The 18,436-nt window shown below is 45.8% G+C and overlaps 1 protein-coding gene across 1 annotated transcript in view; it reads right to left on the bottom strand.

The window, feature by feature from the left end:
• Window positions 1-18,436, bottom strand: part of lamc1 (laminin, gamma 1) — a gene marked incomplete at both ends in the record, with an annotated part of 62,303 nt that overhangs the window by 29,884 nt on the left and 13,983 nt on the right. Inside the window, 2 exons of the mRNA XM_080546873.1 lie at window positions 33-163; window positions 5,085-5,389. Of these exons, the coding sequence (XP_080402999.1) occupies window positions 33-163; window positions 5,085-5,389 (436 nt within the window). The remainder of the gene's footprint in view (window positions 1-32; window positions 164-5,084; window positions 5,390-18,436) is intronic.

Raw genomic sequence — 18,436 nt, forward strand, 5'->3', positions numbered from 1 at the left:
ATAACGTCTAGGTCGAGGGAAACGCTTCTCACCTTCCTCCCACGGCGAAGTCGGAGATAGCGTAGTAGTAGGACTTCAGGACCTTGGGGTCGTTGAACACCTCGTCTCCGAACGTGTTGAGCCTGTTCAGGGTCACCTTGATATCTGTGGCCGTCACCCAGTCCTGCAGACAGACAAACAGACAGACAGACGGACAGAATGTTGAAAAAACACAGCGGTGGGGTTACACTCAACAAACAGACAAACAGACAAACAGAGGGAAGGACGGACAGAATGTTGAAAAAACACAGCGGTGGGGTTACCCTCAACAAACACCTCCGCAGGGCCCGTCTGTGAAATATGGGTTAAGGTGAGGGTTAAGGTTACCCCCACGGCACTGCTTCTTGACAGGTGGGAAAAGGGAGAGTGATGAATGGGGGGGGGGGGCTCTTAAGTTAACCGGGATAAGGAAAGGGCCTGTTTAGGGTTCGGAGGAGTTCTTATCGGGGGGTTGAAAGGTTCAATTCGAAACGGGAGATTAAGCCCTAATCGAGCTCCGAGCGCAGCTGTTTAAAGAATAACAAATAGAGCGTACTAATCTAAACCGAATCAGACGTTCTCAGGGCTTCGGGCCGGGCCCCCAGAACAAGATACGGGAAGCCTTTTGTTTGCTTGTTTTGAATTACCGAAAAAGAAGGAAGACAAATCCCCGGGTGAGCGCAGGAAGGGGTCTAAAGTGTTATCGTTGAGAATCATTGAGTCACATCGAAAAAACCCCAATAGACTTCTTCTCTTGCTCGACGCTCTGGCGTGCCGGCCTAAAACCCAACGTCTCAGCCACTCGTATAACAGGAGAAAGGCTGTATTTTACCTTGATTTAGCGTAAACGCTTACATATTTCTGAAGTGTTTGGATTCGGGGAAGCTCTGTTTATCTTCTTGAAGAGGAGTAATAAGCCCACCCGTAATCACTTACGCAGGCAACATTCTTTACCCTTTACCCGAGCGACAGTAACATTCAACAGAGATGCCATGGGACCACAGAAACAGAATGAGCAGAACGGACACGGTCCCTCAGACCATCACAATTTGGCTAGTTCAACCACAATACGGCTAACGTGGAATTGTAATACATTACTTCCATGGGATTCATTATTACTGCGTGTGTAGAACACAGAGAGAAGCTCAAAATTCTGAGGCGGTACTGTCATGCCAGATTAAGTCCGCCTGGATAAATAGTGTCCGCATGATGTAATCAATGTCCTTCGAACACCGTTGCTATGCACTTGTCTAATTTCTTGCACTTAAACTGAATCACACACCTGATTCAACAAAGTACAAATCATAATTGCTTTGTACTTGATTAGTTGAATCTGGTGTGCTGGTGGTGGAACAGATCAAATATGTGGAGCGGCTGGGGGTCTCCGGGGAGAGGTTTGAAAACCACTGGTCTAGTTAACCCACATCACATCAGCCAAAGTAGTGATGAATATAATTCCATAACTGGATACTACTTTGTTTCCAATCATAGCTAGCTAGCTTACTTACTTAGCTAGTTTACTTACTTATCAAATGGAGCTTCTATGTTTATATTTACATCAGGTGGACACTATTTGGCAGGCGGACAAAATCTGGCATGACAGTACCACAGCAATTAAGCATCATTTGACTGAACATTCCAATGTCAGTTGCGTTAGTTGGTTGTTAATAAAGTTGTAACCAAAACATGGCCGCCGCTACACCCACCACGGAACGTTCATCTGAACGGCTCCGTTCTACTCATTCTATTTCTATGCCGACAACGCCACACAACTACCTGGAATTCTAGAATCAGAATATTCCGGGCAAACGATTCTGATTCCGCCTGACAAGAGTGAACAGCTGTTAGAAGAGTTTTGCCACTAATACTGTAAGGCACTGACTCACCCATAGGCCAGACAGGGTGACTCAGACTCCTGTCTCTTAGGCAAGGCGCCAATGTCTCTATTGGTCTATGACTCCTCGCTGACCTCACTGGCGCTACCTACCAATAGGCAACGTTTTCAGCTGTAACCTCGGGTGTGTATCCAGGCAAAGGTTTCAACCTGAATTCCAAATAGCCAAGCCCCATTTCAGTTCTGTTCCTTCAGCTGGCTGACTATGAGTGTGGACAGGATACATGCTGCCATACACAGGGAGTTTGTTTGCAGTGTCAATCATCTCGGTTAATAATGTTTTGTGTCATTTGAAACTGCAACGTTAGGAGGGCGTGTGTGTTCTTGTTGTCAGAATGTAGCCTGCTACTGTAAAAATTCCCCATTAAAAACCACAGGAGGAAAAAATGCCATTAGTGTAATTTACTACCGTCAGAAACAGCATCAATGAAGTTAGGCTGTGTTGAATAGTTAGACCTACATTTCGGTTTTGATATCGATATATATATAACTTTTTTTAAATGTCAATATTCAAGAACCATAAACAGTCGTTCAGAAAGACTTCATTTCACAAACACAGCCATCCCAGTAACACAGCCATCCCAGTAACACAGCCATCCCAGTAACACAGCCATCCCAGTAACACAGCTATCCCAGTAACACAGCCATCCCAGTAACACAGCCATCCCAGTAACACAACCATCCCAGTAACACAGCTATCCCAGTAACACAGCCATCCCAGTAACACAGCCATCCCAGTAACACAGCCATCCCAGTAACACAGCTATCTGAGGCCATAGAAAGTATCCATTCCAGAAGCAGAAACAGTCCCGGGGCTCCTGGGGCTTTGGTATAAATAGCTTGATGTCACGGGAGGAAGTCAAATATGGAAGTATATGGTGGAGGTGCTAAATTTGTTCATTTGCAAGAGGTAGAGCGCGCGCACACACACACACAGACACAGACACACACACACACACACACACACACACATAGACACACACACCCCCCACACACACAGACAGACACAGACCCACCTAGACACACACACACACACACACACACACAAACGCACCCACACACACACACACACACCCCCCCCCCTTTCAGCCAAGATCTTTAATCCGAGATGAAAATAGCAGAAAGGCCAGTCGATTATATCATCTAATAAATCTGTAATAACAGCCAGCAACACGTCTAATGAAAACGGAAAAAGAATTACAATTCCATAAAAAGAAGGGAGGAGAGGTCCAGGTGATATATTTATATCAGATGACATTCTGACATTCGTGCCAGCTAGATGGAGACACAGAGACTGCCAGGTCTGGTTAAACCTTTAAGAGGTAGGCCACAGTACAGCCTAGCAGGCCAAGCTAGAAGGTCAAGTATGTGGATAGATAAACATGCTAAACGGCCATGATGAAATCAGGAGCAATCAAGGAATGAGATCACATGATCAGAACACAAGAACGTTCAGTGAAGAGTGTTGTATTAGTCCAAACAAAAAGTAAAAAAATTAAATTATAATTATAATTTGGGTAGGACTACATGTCTATTTCACGTTTGGCCACAAAGGCCACTTTATTTCCCTGTCATTGTGGGATTACTTTTTTTGCTTACTTATGTTGGTTATTATTACTGTGTTGCTGTGTTTCTTCCCCTGTATCTGAATGCTGCAATGTCAATGTTGAGGAACCAAAGCCAAAGAATTTGACTCTTGTGTACTTGTACAGTAAGATGTAATAAAAGCATTCCTGATTCTGGCTTGGTTCATTCACACGGCTATGGACATGTCTGGCGCTATTAGAAAATATTTTTAAATGTTTATTGTGGCCGCCAGCTAGGAAGCAACACGCAGAGCTACACTCTGGACCTTTAACTGGACATGACTAATGCGTGGACGGTGTAATACAGTATCCTTCTGTTATTTCCGTTTAAACTGGATGAATCTGTGTTTGGTTTGGAACACATACAGAAAGTGTGTGTGGGAGAGATACATAGAAAGATACACACACAGACACACACAGACAGACACGCACGCACAAGCACGCACATGCACACACACACAGACAGACACACAGACACACACCCCCACACACACAGAGAGATAGAGAGGAGAGAGAGAGAGAGAGGAGAGAGAGAAAGAGAGACAGAGAGGAGAGAGTGAGGGAGCAGGAGAGAGAAAGAGAGACAGGAGAAAGTGTGAGCGGGAGAGAAACAGACAGAGAGAAAGAGTGAGTGAGACAGAGAGAGAGAGACAGACAGACAGAGACAGAGACAGAGGTTTAGAAAGAGAGTGCGTGAGAGAGAGAGAGAGGGAAGCAATGTGCAACAAGCATTTCCAGCTGCGAGTGAGAGAGAGAGAGAGACACAGACAAACAGAAACAGAGAGACAGACAGAGACGGAGACAGAGACACAGAGAGAGAGAGAGAAAGAGAGAGAGAGAGAGAGAGAGAGAGAGAGAGAGAGAGAGAGAGAGGGGGGTTTAGAAAGCGAGTGCGTCAGACAGAGAGACAGAGGGAAGCAATGTGCAACAAGCATTTCCAGCTGCGGCCCTGCAGATCCAAATTCAATCAGTGGTGTAGTGGGAAATCTGGGGGCGTCACCTAGCAACATGTTGCAACACTTGGCACCGGTCAAGCTCTCACACTTTCCCCACCTGGACGGCTGCTACTCCCTTCCACACGGGCCGGCCTGCCAACAGCAGCGGCCCATGCCAAAATATCTCAACTCTACGGGCCAACTTATCGTCGCTCTGTCCACAAAGTCTTCCAGATCATTGATTGCCAGAAGAGAGCCCACTGGTATTAAAGTATGATGTCGTATTAGTACCACAGGCGTTAGAGAACGGCCTCTGGAAATAACACGCCGTTTCAAATGCGACTGAGAAAGAACGTGTGGGGAACATCTTAGTTTTGTTCACCAGCGGTGGGTTTCATAATCTGGAAAATTGGAAAATGATGGGGAAAAAAAAGCAAAACATGGGAAAAAGAAATGTCTAGAAAACTAGAAATCCACAGGGAAGCAACCGGGCTGGATATCAAAACATCTGCAGCCGGAACCTAGAACAGAACTCGTTAGCACTAATTAGGAGTTCCATTACCCAGTCCTAGAACACTGTCACAAAACAATCTTTTGGCTTGTTTGTTTACCTGTAGAACTGTTTGTTTACCTGTAGAACTATTTGTTTACCTGGAGAACTGGACTGTTGTCAAAGTTGTAGGCGCTAGGCCTCCCTTCGAGGGTGGAGAAGGCCACGTTGCCCCCGGTGAGGGGGGAGATGTCGCTGAACTCGTCCGTGCACAGGGCCTGCTGCTCGTCCTCGCCCGTGCGGATGAAGCCCCGGTTGATCTTCTGGTAGGTCTTCTCGCAGGAGCCGCTGTAGTACTGGTAGGGCGTCCAGGGGCCGTTCTCGGTGGTGCGCTTGTAGATGGCGAAGCTCTCCGGGCGGCTGGTGTGGAACTTGAGGCGCACGTAGGTGATGTCGAAGGCCTTGCCTGAAACGTGAAAAAGGAGGGGAGGGGAGAGAAAAAACGGTGAGATCTTTGGTACACCGCTGGAGAACAGGACGAGCGGACACAGAGCTAGTGATAGCATAGTGAGGGGTAGTAGTGGACTAGGGGATAGTGAGTTGGACTGGTGATCAGAAGGTCACGAGTTCAATTCCCACCTGGGAACACCACCACTAGTGTGCCGTTGAGTAAGGCACTTAGCCCTAAATTACTCCAGGGGGACTGCCCCTGTAATCTCTAATTATAAGCCGCTTTGGATAAAAGCGTCTGCTAAATGGTGAAAATGTAAAATGTACGCAGAAGAGAATCCACAACTAACTGATAAGAACAACCGCTCAACAGCAACATTTCTAATATATATATAGATCCAATATTGCCTTAATATCCCCCCCCCAATTTACTTTTCAATGTCACATTGTCGAGAATTCACGAGCCTTTTTGAGATACCGTCGAAGGTCTGAGACAGGATTAGGATTTCCGAAGGTCTCCAATGTCCCCCAGTAATAGTAGAAGGCCTTTTTCTAAAACATATTTGGCATGTCTGAGCAGGCTAGGAGGCTGTGGGGTTGAACACCAGTCTAGGTTATCTACGCAGGATCAGGGGGGGGTGGGGGGTGCAGGGGGATGTTATGGTTATGGGGAGACGTCATTTATTTTGTGTGAAGAAATGACACAACCTTTCAACAAGGCGACAGGGGGTACTGTTGTTTGCTTAAGCAAAGAATTTGCTCTCCAAACAGATCTCTGCTGCGGAAAGTCACGTTGCCGAGGCCCTACTGATAATAACCGCAGTCTCACCTACAGCGAGAACAGGATACATATGCACACAATAGGAAATAATCAATCAGTTGAGTTAGCCTAAGTCAATTTCCATTACGAGCAGTCTTTGTGTGTGAGGCACTGTTGCGGGCTGCTATGACAACGAACGCACCTGGCTGACTTCGACCAGTGACTTCTGTTAACCTGGAGAGCTTTGTAGGTCAAGGTTGTAGTGCTGTCCCAAACGACTATTTTTCTAACGATTAATCTAGCGATTATTTTATCGATTATTCGATTAGTCTAACGACTAATTTATCGATAAGTCTAACGATAATTTGTGGACTGTAAAAAAAAAAAAAAAAAAACGGATTTGTCTCCACCTCACTGCTATGTTTAGCCAACTTGAATGCCAACATGGCCATTTAGAAGTCTGTCCATCACCACAACACATAGCTAGCTAACGTTACTCTCGCTGCTATGTTATGATTAGCTAAATTGATGCTAACGTAGCATGCGAGCTACGAGCTAGATAACGTACAGTAGGTGCTCGCACCACAATGACAATAGGCTACCGTAGCTAGCCAGCTACATAGCTAACGTTACTAACACCAGAAGACAAGACATACGAACTGTGGTGAGCTACATTGCTTGTGTAACATTAGCTAGTAGCTATCCATTTTTCACTCATACACTTAATTGTCTCGCCTGGTAAAATAAAGGTAAAAAAAAAAAAAAAAACGCCATTTTGTTTATTTACGACTAACCGACGCATATTACGCTAACCGACGTATTGACGTAGTCGATGACGTCGACGACGTCGAATAATCGTAACAGCCCTACAAGGTTGACCTGAAAGCGCTACAACTTTTACTGGCAGCTCAGGGTGTGAGCTGGTGTGAAGTAAGACAGTACAAAACAAGTTCTTCACACTCAGTTTGAACCTTTTCCTGTAGCAGGGCATAACATTAACAGTTTGGTCTACCGGCCAAGGTGTCTGCTGGATGAGAACATTGACCAGCCACTCAGATTTCTTTTTTTTACTTGCCACATTTTAAAAAATCACTCACTTTCCATGGAGAAGTTCCAATCGACATGGCTTTTAGGCCAGAGGATTTAATCCTGGAAACCATATTCAAGCCAAGAACATACTTTGGCTTGACACTGGGAAAGTTGCTAATTAAAACTCTTCAAACTTCAAACATGCCATGTGTAACGACACACACTTGAAATCTACATAAACCCCTTTCATGTGCTGACAGTCCTCGACAACTTCGCTCTCCCCACCAACTGCCATCGCCAACTTCTTACACTGGAACGTCTTACACTGGAACTTCTGACATCCGATATTTTTCCACTTCTATTCAAGATCCACATGCATGACACCAGACTATCTGAATGTGACATTCGGAGATTACAACAAGCCATCTTAAGAGGACTTTATCCAGCCAGCAACAGTAGGGGGTGTGGGGTGGAGGGTGGAGGGGAATCACAGTGGGGGAGATCGGACAACAGACTCTGTCATTGACATCTCATTTCGAAAACCACCCCCGCATCCTAGCAAACAAGACAAACAGCATCTGTTGGCGCAGTGATGAAGTGGCAAAGCGAGAGAGGCCAACAACAAAAGGACGCAACCCCCCCCCCCCCCCCCCCCCCAACCACCCGACCGTCAACCCAACATGGAAGAAGAACCGACCCCAACCCACTCACTGGGAGACTAAAGGAGGCTTCAGCGCTGAATGCAGGTGGTCACTAGTTCAAGGATCCCAGCTCGTACACAGCCAGCGCCGGTCTTCGTCGCTAGATAACGAGTCCAGAGGAAGCAGGGAACAATCGTTACCCTTGGGGTCTTGAACTAGGACAAGAGGAGACCATGGCAGTGGGTTCGGCGCCCAGGCCTTGGCTGGCTCCCATGGTTTAGGCTCAGGCCACTTACAGTCTCAGTCACAGTGTAAAGACCAACCCTCGGCTGAGAGCTACAATATTATTATTGTTGTTGTTGGTATTATTTAAACTCTCAGCTCAAGGGAGTCTTCACACTGTGACTGAAACTGTAACTTCAAATGTGTTATTCATGCACGGAGCCTGAGGTGAATTCTTTCACGAATTAAACTGTCGAGCCGCGGAGGCAGAAAGGGCGGGGGCTCGTGGTAATGCACGGAATGGAATGGAATGAGGAATGGTACTGAATAGGGATGCTCCGATCTGGATTTTTGGGGCCGATACCGATCACCGATTTTTTTCCTCAAGATCAACCGATACCGATACCGATTTTTTTTTAAATACATAACTGTAGGCCTACTGACTGGACAGCCTACATATTTTTTGCTTTTTAGACAAAAGTTTTGATCCATTAGGCACCAAGCAAACGCAGACCCATTTTTATGGCATAGTAAAGGTCTGGCCTATCACCCAGTTAGGGCTTGAAGCCCAAGTCAGTCGATATGGCTGTATAAAAGACATCATAAAAGTGGCCTTCATGGTTTACATACTGTTACGTCCTCCTATGTTTTCTGTTCAGTTATCTGTCTTCCCCAGGAAAAAAAAAAAAAAGAAAAGAAAAAAAATGTCGGTTTTTGCGATCGGCCATTTTTGCCGATCACCGATCGAGTCATTTGGAGTGAAATCGGCCGATTTAAATCGGTGGCCGATAAATCGGAGCATCCCTAGTACTGAACGTGTGTTTGTGATACCGTTCCTCATTCCATTCCATGCATAACAATGAGCCCATCCTCCGATTTCTACCTCCACCAGCCTCCCCCTGGTAGGGTAATACAGGCCCACGGGGCTAGGCTATACTCTTCAACTCCACCACTTATACGACTATGGTAACAACTGTCAACAGTGAACAGGAAGACAAGACTATCCAGCCTTCACCACACAGTAATTAAAAGCCTTAGCTGAGTGAAAGTAGCCCACAGATATTAAGCAGCATATTCATTATGCAATGATCGCTTTTAGAACACACCCCAATAATTAGGCTAAACTAAGTAGCCAAGATCACACAACTAAACGGCGATCATTTATGAATTAGGAATCGCGGACGATGACAGTTGTGAGCACTTAGGCCCACACAATACTCTCGGTGACAACAGTCGATTAGACAACACCATTGGCAGTCGTTACAGCTCCATTTATGTCCCATTTAAGACTATGTACACAGGACTAAGCTAATCCCAGAGAGAGAGAGGGGGAGAGAGAGAGAGAGAGAGAGAGAGAGAGAGAGAGAGAGAGACCCAGCTTTATTTGAGATTCATGAATGGCAGTGATCCATGGGTTTACCCAGTTTTCGGGGCCCGGAGCTGTCTACAGCATAAAGCCAAGAGGAATTCCGGCTCTCCTTACAGAACAATTGGTGTATTGATAAGCAGAAGAATTTTACAGTCGAGTGCGCAAACAAAGGGCAGGCTGTGGAGAGAGAGACCCCATGTGTCCTTCCATAAGAAACGGGCCACCGAAAAGACGTAACATGAAAGGGTTTATTTACAGGCCTGTTTGTGGGGGCTGGATGCAGCATCTGAGTAATGTCACTTCGGCAGCGACGACAGCAGACGCAGTGTCAACGTGACGGCTCGCCGCCAATCAAAATAGTTCGACACACTCAAACGCCCCAGTGCTACGGCGCTAACACTGACCAGCTGGCGGATTAGGTCTACTGAAAACTCAAGTCAAGCTATTTTGTTAATACTCATATTAACCGACATTGGCTATTGCCAGACTTAAACCTTGACCACTGTAAGGCACTGGACCCTTTTTTGGGGGGGGGGATTGGGGGCCCCAGCTGAGGATATTTTTTTTAATGAAAAAGGCCGTCCTGTGAGTGACAGCAGAGTAAAGACCACGGGGTGGGGTGGGGGCGACAGGGGATCTAGCTACTTCAACCATGTGTGCACCTGCCTACTCCTCAAGCATGTTGGAGCTGAGCGAGACTGTGACAGGGTGGTATGGTGGTCGTGGTGAGGGGTGGGGGAGTGGGAGACATGGTGGTATGGTGGTCGTGGTGGAGGAAGGGGGAAGGGTGTTACTGATATGCTGGTATGGTGGTTGTGGTGGGGGAGGGAGGGGAGGATTCTGTGACATGACGGTATGGTGGTCGTGGTGGGGGGTTACTGATATGATGGTCGTGGTGGGGGAAGGGGGGTGGGAGGGTACTGTGACATGATGGTATGGTGGGGGAAGGGGGGGAGAGGTTACTCTGACATGATGGTATGGTGGGGTAAGGGGAGGGGGGCTGGAATGTGCTTCCGCTCGGCAGAGTGACGCCGGTGAAGGGGAGGGCTGACAAGAAGAGACCCAGAGAAAGACACTCAGGGCGCGTTCGTAAATTCGCTCTGAGAGCGCCGGAGCGTCCACGTGACTGCCTCTTGTCCAATCAAATTACTTGGTCCCTTTATGACTTTGAACCCAGTGTGCGCTCCGGCAAATTTACGAACGCGGCCTCAGAGAGAGAGAGAGAGAGAGAGAGAGAGTGAGGGAGAGAGGGGGAGAGAGAGGGGGTGAGGGAAAGAAAGTGAGGGGAGACAGAGAAAGATGAGAGAGAGGGACAGAGATAGAGAGAGAGAGAGAGAGAGAGAAAGAAAATACAGAAAGTTCACGGAAGGGAGTGTTGGAGACAAACGCTTCTTGGGGAAATATGAAAGCGCGTGACCCTGTTACCACGGATCAGCTCTGATGGCAATTATCTATAAAAAGACTGGTGAATACATGCTTGTCCAGTACAACTAATCAAGCATTGACTGGATCTGAAAAGAATCCTGCCTAGTGGTCACCAACCAAACCCATGAACGGCCATAAATAAGTTTAAACATTTTATTTTTATCCCTTACTTTGAAGAGAACGCTAAAAAAAATTAATAAATATGTCAACAAGTCATGACAATTTTGAGACATTCCTCTGATAACATCGCAATGATTTTACTTCACTCACAGAAGCGTACAGGCTGTCAAGGCCGACAGTGTACAGCTTGTTTTGGAGGGTCACGCTGTGAAAATTTGCACGACATTCCCAAACATTCTGACAAACCACACTTTGGTTTCCTTCGGCCCTGGAACATGTCATTAGAACACGAGTAGAGTGTTACCACAGCAAGCTCGGACTTGCGAGGACACAAACCGCACAAGACCCACAAGTTATTCAAGCAGAAGATCTGGGATCTCTTTGTAAAGCTACAGAGAAGGACATTCCAGGGGTGAGGGTCAGCAAGCAGCAGGGGGATTTGGGTTCGCCTTTGGAGAAAAAAAAAGACAGTAGATTCAAAGCTCGAGTGTCATAGGTTGAGATGTCTAGGCAAAAGATGAAACTGACTGGCTGTTCAGAGATCACAGAAGCAATTATTACACTTGTGGGCTGTGAAGTCGGGATGAGAAACAGATGTAAATTTTGAGAGGAAAAAAAAAGTCCCATAAATCTATTTTATCAGAGAAAAGATCCTTGAGAACAGAACAGATTAGTTGGGGGAGTGAGGCGCCCACACTCGGCCATTAAGTCTTAATCTAACCGACAAGAGAGTCTGATCTGCTAAATGAACGGTTTGTCCTTGAGCTTCTGCAACTGTTAAAACAAAGTTCATGCACTTTCAGCGCCAGGTGGCTTCTGCCTCACATCCCCTCTTACTGCTACCTACAACGCCTGGCAACAGCCAATTACAAAACCAGAAATTGTTCAACCTTAGATTAGACATTTTTCAACATTAGATTCAATTAGATTAGATTCAACTGCTACCTACAATGCCTGACAACAGCGAAATATATAAATTAGACAATTCTCAACCCCAGGGATTTGTCTTAAACCAGTAACATCTACTATATCTGTGGTAATCGTTATGCAAAAGTGGCCATATCATCATAAGCTTAGGCCTAAGACCACCCTTTGAGACGGCCTCAGCTCTTTAGACTTTACATTCCTTTGACTGTTGACATCGTTGGGTTAGACAAAGGTGGTATGCTTTGCTGTTGGCTATTTGCTGAAGAAGTCTTTCAGCACACCTCTCGGTTGTCTCTCAGATCTGAGGTGATAAAAGTGACAATTAGCCGATCTGGTTTGGGATAAGGTTTCATTGATATCCAACAAAGGCATCAACAAACAAAGCTGACGGCTTAGGGCCAACTGTTTTAGCAACGAGAAGCTGTACAAGAAAAAAAAAGTGTAAAGTCTTCCTGGGAAAGAAAGAAAGAAAAAAGAAAAACAGTCTCAGACCACAGAATCTCTCATTCAATCCCAGCAGACTTCGTTAAAGTTCCAACCCCCCTCCTGGAGGGAGATTGTGTGTCACCGCCTGGTCTCCGGTCCGCTGTGATTTCCGATTATGAAAGTCCGAAGCTTATGAAAGGCCTAATTATTCTCGAAAACCTAATACAACTAATTTGAAACTAATGCCTCCTTTGGCAGCTGGCCACTGCTGTGTTATAAATAAAGGACGAAAAAGCCTTGTTGATGCCAAGACATGTCCCGATATTTTACCATTACTGCTGTCCATGTAAACTGACCTGGGGTAGGCCATACCCGTAGGCCATACCTGTAGGCCATATCTTTACCTGTGGCAGACCTAGTCATGGTCCCGGTAAAAAGCTGATCAACGGGTATGCATCTACTGAACCTTTAGCTTTTCTTACCCATCCATTCTAAACCCATGCTCTGCTTCCGTTCAGAGGTATGCCGCTCACTGGAGGGCACCAACCAAACTATATCTTTCTGTGTTGCACCCTGGAAACACAAAGTGAGCTCATGCAATCTCTTATACCAAGAAGAGTAAACACTACACCTCACTAGGGGTGTAACGGATCACGGATAATCCGTGATCCGTTCGGATCGCCCTCCACGGTTCGGAACGCATGTGTACCGCGGATCAATAGCAAAACCGTTTTTTTTTTTTTTTTTTTTTTAACACCAGGGGAGCCACCCCTCCTAAATTTCGTTGTTTGGTACCTGTACTGTAGCAATGACAATAAAGACCATTCATTCATTCAAATGTAACCGGTAGAAAAACAATCATGTGCGCTTTATTCTCACTCTCTGCATGCGTACTGAGTTGACAACAACATTCATTCACTCATCTCTGTCCCACTTATATCACGTCATATCACCCGCTAAGCAGCCTGGGTGATTGTGTAAACACACAAAAAAAGTACTCTGTTACGTACTCACTCCACGTGAAGCCAAAAGCCAATGAACTTAACAATTTTTATGCCAGGTTTGAGACTGCCGACTTCTCGATGGAGCAAACAGTGGCTCTTCAGGCGCTGCCTGAGTTGGAAGCAAGTATCACCATTGAGCAGCGCGAGGTACAGAGACTGTTCGCTAACACCCGCCCTAGAAAGTCCTCTGGACCGGATGGCATCTCTGGGCTCATGCTAAAGTCCTGCAGTGAGGAGCTGGCTGAGGCCTGGTGTCCTATCTTCCAGAAGTCTCTGGACTCTCACACTGTTCCGTCCATCTGGAAAGACGCTATCATTATTCCTGTTCCTAAGAAGGCTAGCTGCAAGGAAAATAATGACCTGCGACCAGTCGCTTTGACATCTGTTGTAATGAAATGCTTTGAAAAATTCATTATATGTAATGTGAAAAATGCAGTCAGTTGCTCTCTGGATCCTTTTCAGTTTGCGTATAGATGTAATACAGGCACAGATGATGCAACCTCAGCCATGGTGCACTTCATATCTAAGCACCTAGAGGACCCTACCTACTATGTCCGACTCTTATTTGTTGATTTCAGTTCTGCTTTTAACACGATACAGCCGCACCTTTTAATTGAGAAGTTAAATGGGCTTAATGTCCCCCCCCTCATTATAAAATGGTATCACTCCTTTTTAACTAACCGCACACAGCGGGTCAGTGTTAATGGCACTCTTTCGGAACCCAGAACCATAAGCACTGGTGCTCCTCAGGGTATAGTCAGTTCCCCTGTGCTCTTTACTTTATACACAAACGAGTGCAGAAGCACCTACCCTAGCAACCGCATCATAAAATTTTCAGATGACACTGCCATCCTTGCTTTAATCAAAAAGGACAGTGACCTAAATGACTATTATTCTGAAATCCAGAGGTTTGTTAAATGGTGTGATGTTAACTGCCTGGTTTTAAATGTTAAGAAAACTGAGGAGATGGTGTTCGACCCCAGAGGTGTTGGGGACCACAGGCCTGTGGTCATCCACAAACAATCCATCTCTCAGGTCGCCTCCTACAAATATCTTGGGGTTTTTATTGATAACTCACTCACCTGGAGCACTCATGTAGACAGCCTTTGTAGCAGATTACAACAACGACTACACTTCCTACGCCGCCTTAGAGTTCATGGTGTTGACCCAAAATTTATGCTACTTTTCTACCAGTCTGTCTTAGAGAGTCTCATCAGATACGGCATTACATCTTGGTTTGGTAACCTATCTGTAAAACTAAGGTCCAAACTGGTCCGACTGATACAGACTGCATGGAAGATCATAGGGGTGAAAGACCACTCATCCCTGCAGTCTATTTTTGAACAGGCTACTCTCAGACAGGCTAATAGAATTCTCATGAATCCCTCCCATGTCCTACATGCAGAGTATGAACTGCTGCCCTCTGGGAGGAGGTTCAGAGTCCCCCGCGCTAGATTAAATAGATTTAAAAATTCTTTTATTCCCGTTTCTGTTAAACTTTTAAACTGCACCAGATGAATGTAACTTATCTTGCTTATCATTTTATTTCCACTCTTGTTTTAATCAGGTCCGCCTTCTGTTTGTGTGCTAATATTCTGTATTGTCTGTTGCTCTTTGTTGTCTGTTGCTCTTTGTTGGCTGCTGTGGGGTGTAAGCCCAATACAAATTTCCCAGTGATGGGACAATAAAGTGACTCTTGACTTGACTCTTGACTTGACTTGAAGCTGGGAATCCACAGCAACAAGTATCATGGCGAGTGCTACGTTGGCGAACTGGAAAGGCCTCCCTCCCTCGTCATTGAAATCACATGTATGGGAGCACTTTGGCTTCCCTGTTACTTATAATAATGATGGAAGGAGGGAGGTCGATAAGAAAGTTACGGTGTGTACCCTCACGTTGCCATGATGGCAAGACGCTACCTGGCTGTGCCGGCTACTTCAGTTCCTAGCGAGAGGGTGTTCTCCACAGCAGGAGACATAGTGACTGACAGGTCTGCCCTCTCCCCAGACAATGTGGACATCCTCATCTTTTTGAAAATGAATATGAAGTTATAAGCTTGAGGCTGCTTTGCTTTATTTACTTTTTTTTCTTACCATGTTTAAAGGATTTCACTTTATTATTTAGGTAAAGTTAGGTTTCACTTGGCAACCAGATTGCAGCAGTGATGTTATATATATGTGTTGTTATATATATATATGTTGTTATATATAGATGTTATATATATATATATGTGATATATATATCAGTTTTGACATCTTGAATGTTGTTTTTTTGTTTCACACATTAAAAGTGGTGTTTTTACAGAATTCAAGGAAAATGTTGTTTTTATATAAAAAAAAAATGTTTTGTGTTGATCCGAAAAATGATCCGATCCGTGACTCAAAATCCGTGACACGATCCGATCCGTGAGTTAGGTGATCCGTTACACCCCTACACCTCACTGTGATTCATTACACCTCCCACTACTTCCTACTTTTTAAAGGCGTCCCGTTTTCCACCTTTATTTAAAGGGCGGTCCAATTTCCACCTGTACATGGATTTATTTGCTTGCTAATCCGCCTGTGTGCTTCGGGCTGCATTCCTTCCACCCGGGCGCCCGGGAGAGCAAGGCCTGAGGGGGGGGGGGCAGTGTTGGGAGTTATCATCAGGGGACGGTGGGGCGGAGGATGAGGGGAGATTACGCTTGTTGTGGGGTGTGGGTTAATGTCCAGAGGGATCGCCCCCCCCCCCCGCCCCCACCAACCCACAGCAGGTCCAATTAAATTTCCTCCCATGACCTCATTGCATTCTTCTCTCGAGGAGATGAACAATGACCGCTTTGACTTTTAAACATGTGGGCATGACGGCTTTTTTCTCCCCCCTTCTTGGTACACAATATTCCCCCATCTGCTCGGGAGATATGCCGAACATCTGTTCGACTCCACACTCCCACGGGCAGCGCCGAGACACGGAGGGAGATGGACCCGGCCCGTCCAGCAGGGGTCCGGCAGCACCGGCCATGCAAGAGCGTTTCAGTTCAGCACCGTGATCCAGTTGAGTTATCGCTTCCCTATACAGCGTGATCTGGTAGGTAACCTGTAACTATTAGGGGGCCTATCGAGTTACAAATGGCAGCTTAATTTGGGAGGTGTTTAGTAGACTACTATTGGCATCATATTTTATATGGGTGCCACTGCCTTTACTTTGCGGTTATATTTATTTGCGTGTCATTTCCCCCTCATTGTCAAGTGTAAACCTAATCCTCGTCGTCAATGCCAGGAGAAGGGCAACAGTTTGCTTCAGTTTCCATGCAAAGCAACACACAAAACAAGTTTCACAGTGCACAATAAACTTGACGTCTATACAACAACAGGGCATTTCCCTTCCCTCCAACAGGTGCTATGCTATGGGGGCCAGTGTTTGACAAGTGAGCGAACCTCCCCCGAGATAAAAAAGCTGAACAAATTGAGAGTTTTATTTGGAAAGGGTGGGGGAGGGTGCATTTACAATGCAGGAATCTGAAGAATGTGCTGGAGTTGTGCTGGAGTTCATCATCTGTAGGGCAGATAGGCCTCTACAAACCGCCTCGATGAGAACTGTCAGGGCAGACGGGCCTAAAGAATCCCCCTTTACCTTACTGGTCTCAGAAACAAACCATTTCCGGCTGGTCCAGTGATTCACAGAGGGCACAAATGTTGCCAGTTTGGGCCGTGTTTTCTCACCGAACTGGGCAAAGTTTTTTGTGTGGATTTGGACTGGAAAGGGTCAATGAAATATGGCAACCCTGAGGGAGCCCCTGACTGACCATCAGAGGAGGTGCTTCCCAGCTTTCTTAGAGAACACATCACAGCCGGAGACAAAATGGTGACAGATTTATACTGGCCGCCGAACCGCCGGGAACCACTGGAATCTTTGCCTCGAGTGATATGGTTTTAATCTTTGATGCTGGTTGGAGACACAACATCGGTTTAACTAGGGCTCGGAGTAGCTTTGCTGGTGGAATGGAGACCTGTGAAAACTTGTGATGCTATCAACAGTTACACATTAACATGCTTGTAAATGTATAGCCACATTCTTCAGGTTTGAACAGATTCAGAAACACCCCAACAGCCTTGTTCTGTTTCCACACATGACTAGATAATGCAGGATTACTCCACAGGATCCCCAAACATTACACGGTGCCAAAGTATGTATGAAAAAAAAGTTTGTATGAAATAAAAAATCACTTAGGATGCAGCATCATTCTTTTAACACCTCTCATTACTTCCTTCTTTTTAAAGGCGTTCCATTTGCAGGGTGATGCAACATCATTCTTAGCTCAAGCCAAAAAAGAATTCTATTGAGGGAAAAAAAAAAAGGGGAAAAAGGACAATGAAAGAATAAGCAGTTCCTGGCGTGGAATGCTGGTCCTATCTAGGCATCTGTCTCTCTTGGGTTAGCTGTAAACAGAGAAGCAGCCTGCAGGCAGAGATTGGAGGTGAGGAGATTAAAACTGAGGCACATCCACTGTTGACGATAGACACTAGCCCTGGCCTATTGTTGAGGTGAGAAGCAGCCTGATCAGTGTAGGCTAGCGGTGTCCTGGGGGGGTTGGGGAGGTGCTACAAGTCCACTATGGGGTCTCCAATTAACCAGGGCGGGGGGGTCGGGTGTGGGCAAGCAGGAAGGCAGGGGCTGAGGGTGGGAGGTAATGATTGCTTTTAATGGCTAAAGACGCCACTGCACTATCATCATTCATTTAGGGCTTTGGGTGGGATTTCATTGCTTAGTTACCAGTGTGAATGAAAGCGACTGGCTCTCTAGGCAAGGCTGCAATTGTCCCTGGAACTGCTTTCTTGCACATGCCCCTTGGTCATTGGCCACACCAAATTCTTTTGCTGACACAATACGTTATGGAATGTTTGGAGGACTTAAACGCCTCTCAAGAAAAGCAACAATTTAGCCTACAGTTAAAAAAACAACTAGGCCTAGGGCCTATATTCCAGGGATTTACAATTATAAATTACATTACAAGTATATAGTAAAAAAACATAATAATAATAATCCTAACCCTGGAACAAATTAGGTTAAAACATTACATGGGTCCATTGTAAATGGTCACACAAAGGTCATCCGGAAAATCGAATTTCGTCTCGTCCCAAACTCCCTACTAACAAGCTAA

The sequence above is a fragment of the Nansenia antarctica genome (assembly GCF_963989245.1).
Source record: "Nansenia antarctica genome assembly, chromosome: 16".
Taxonomy (NCBI): domain Eukaryota; kingdom Metazoa; phylum Chordata; class Actinopteri; order Argentiniformes; family Microstomatidae; genus Nansenia; species Nansenia antarctica.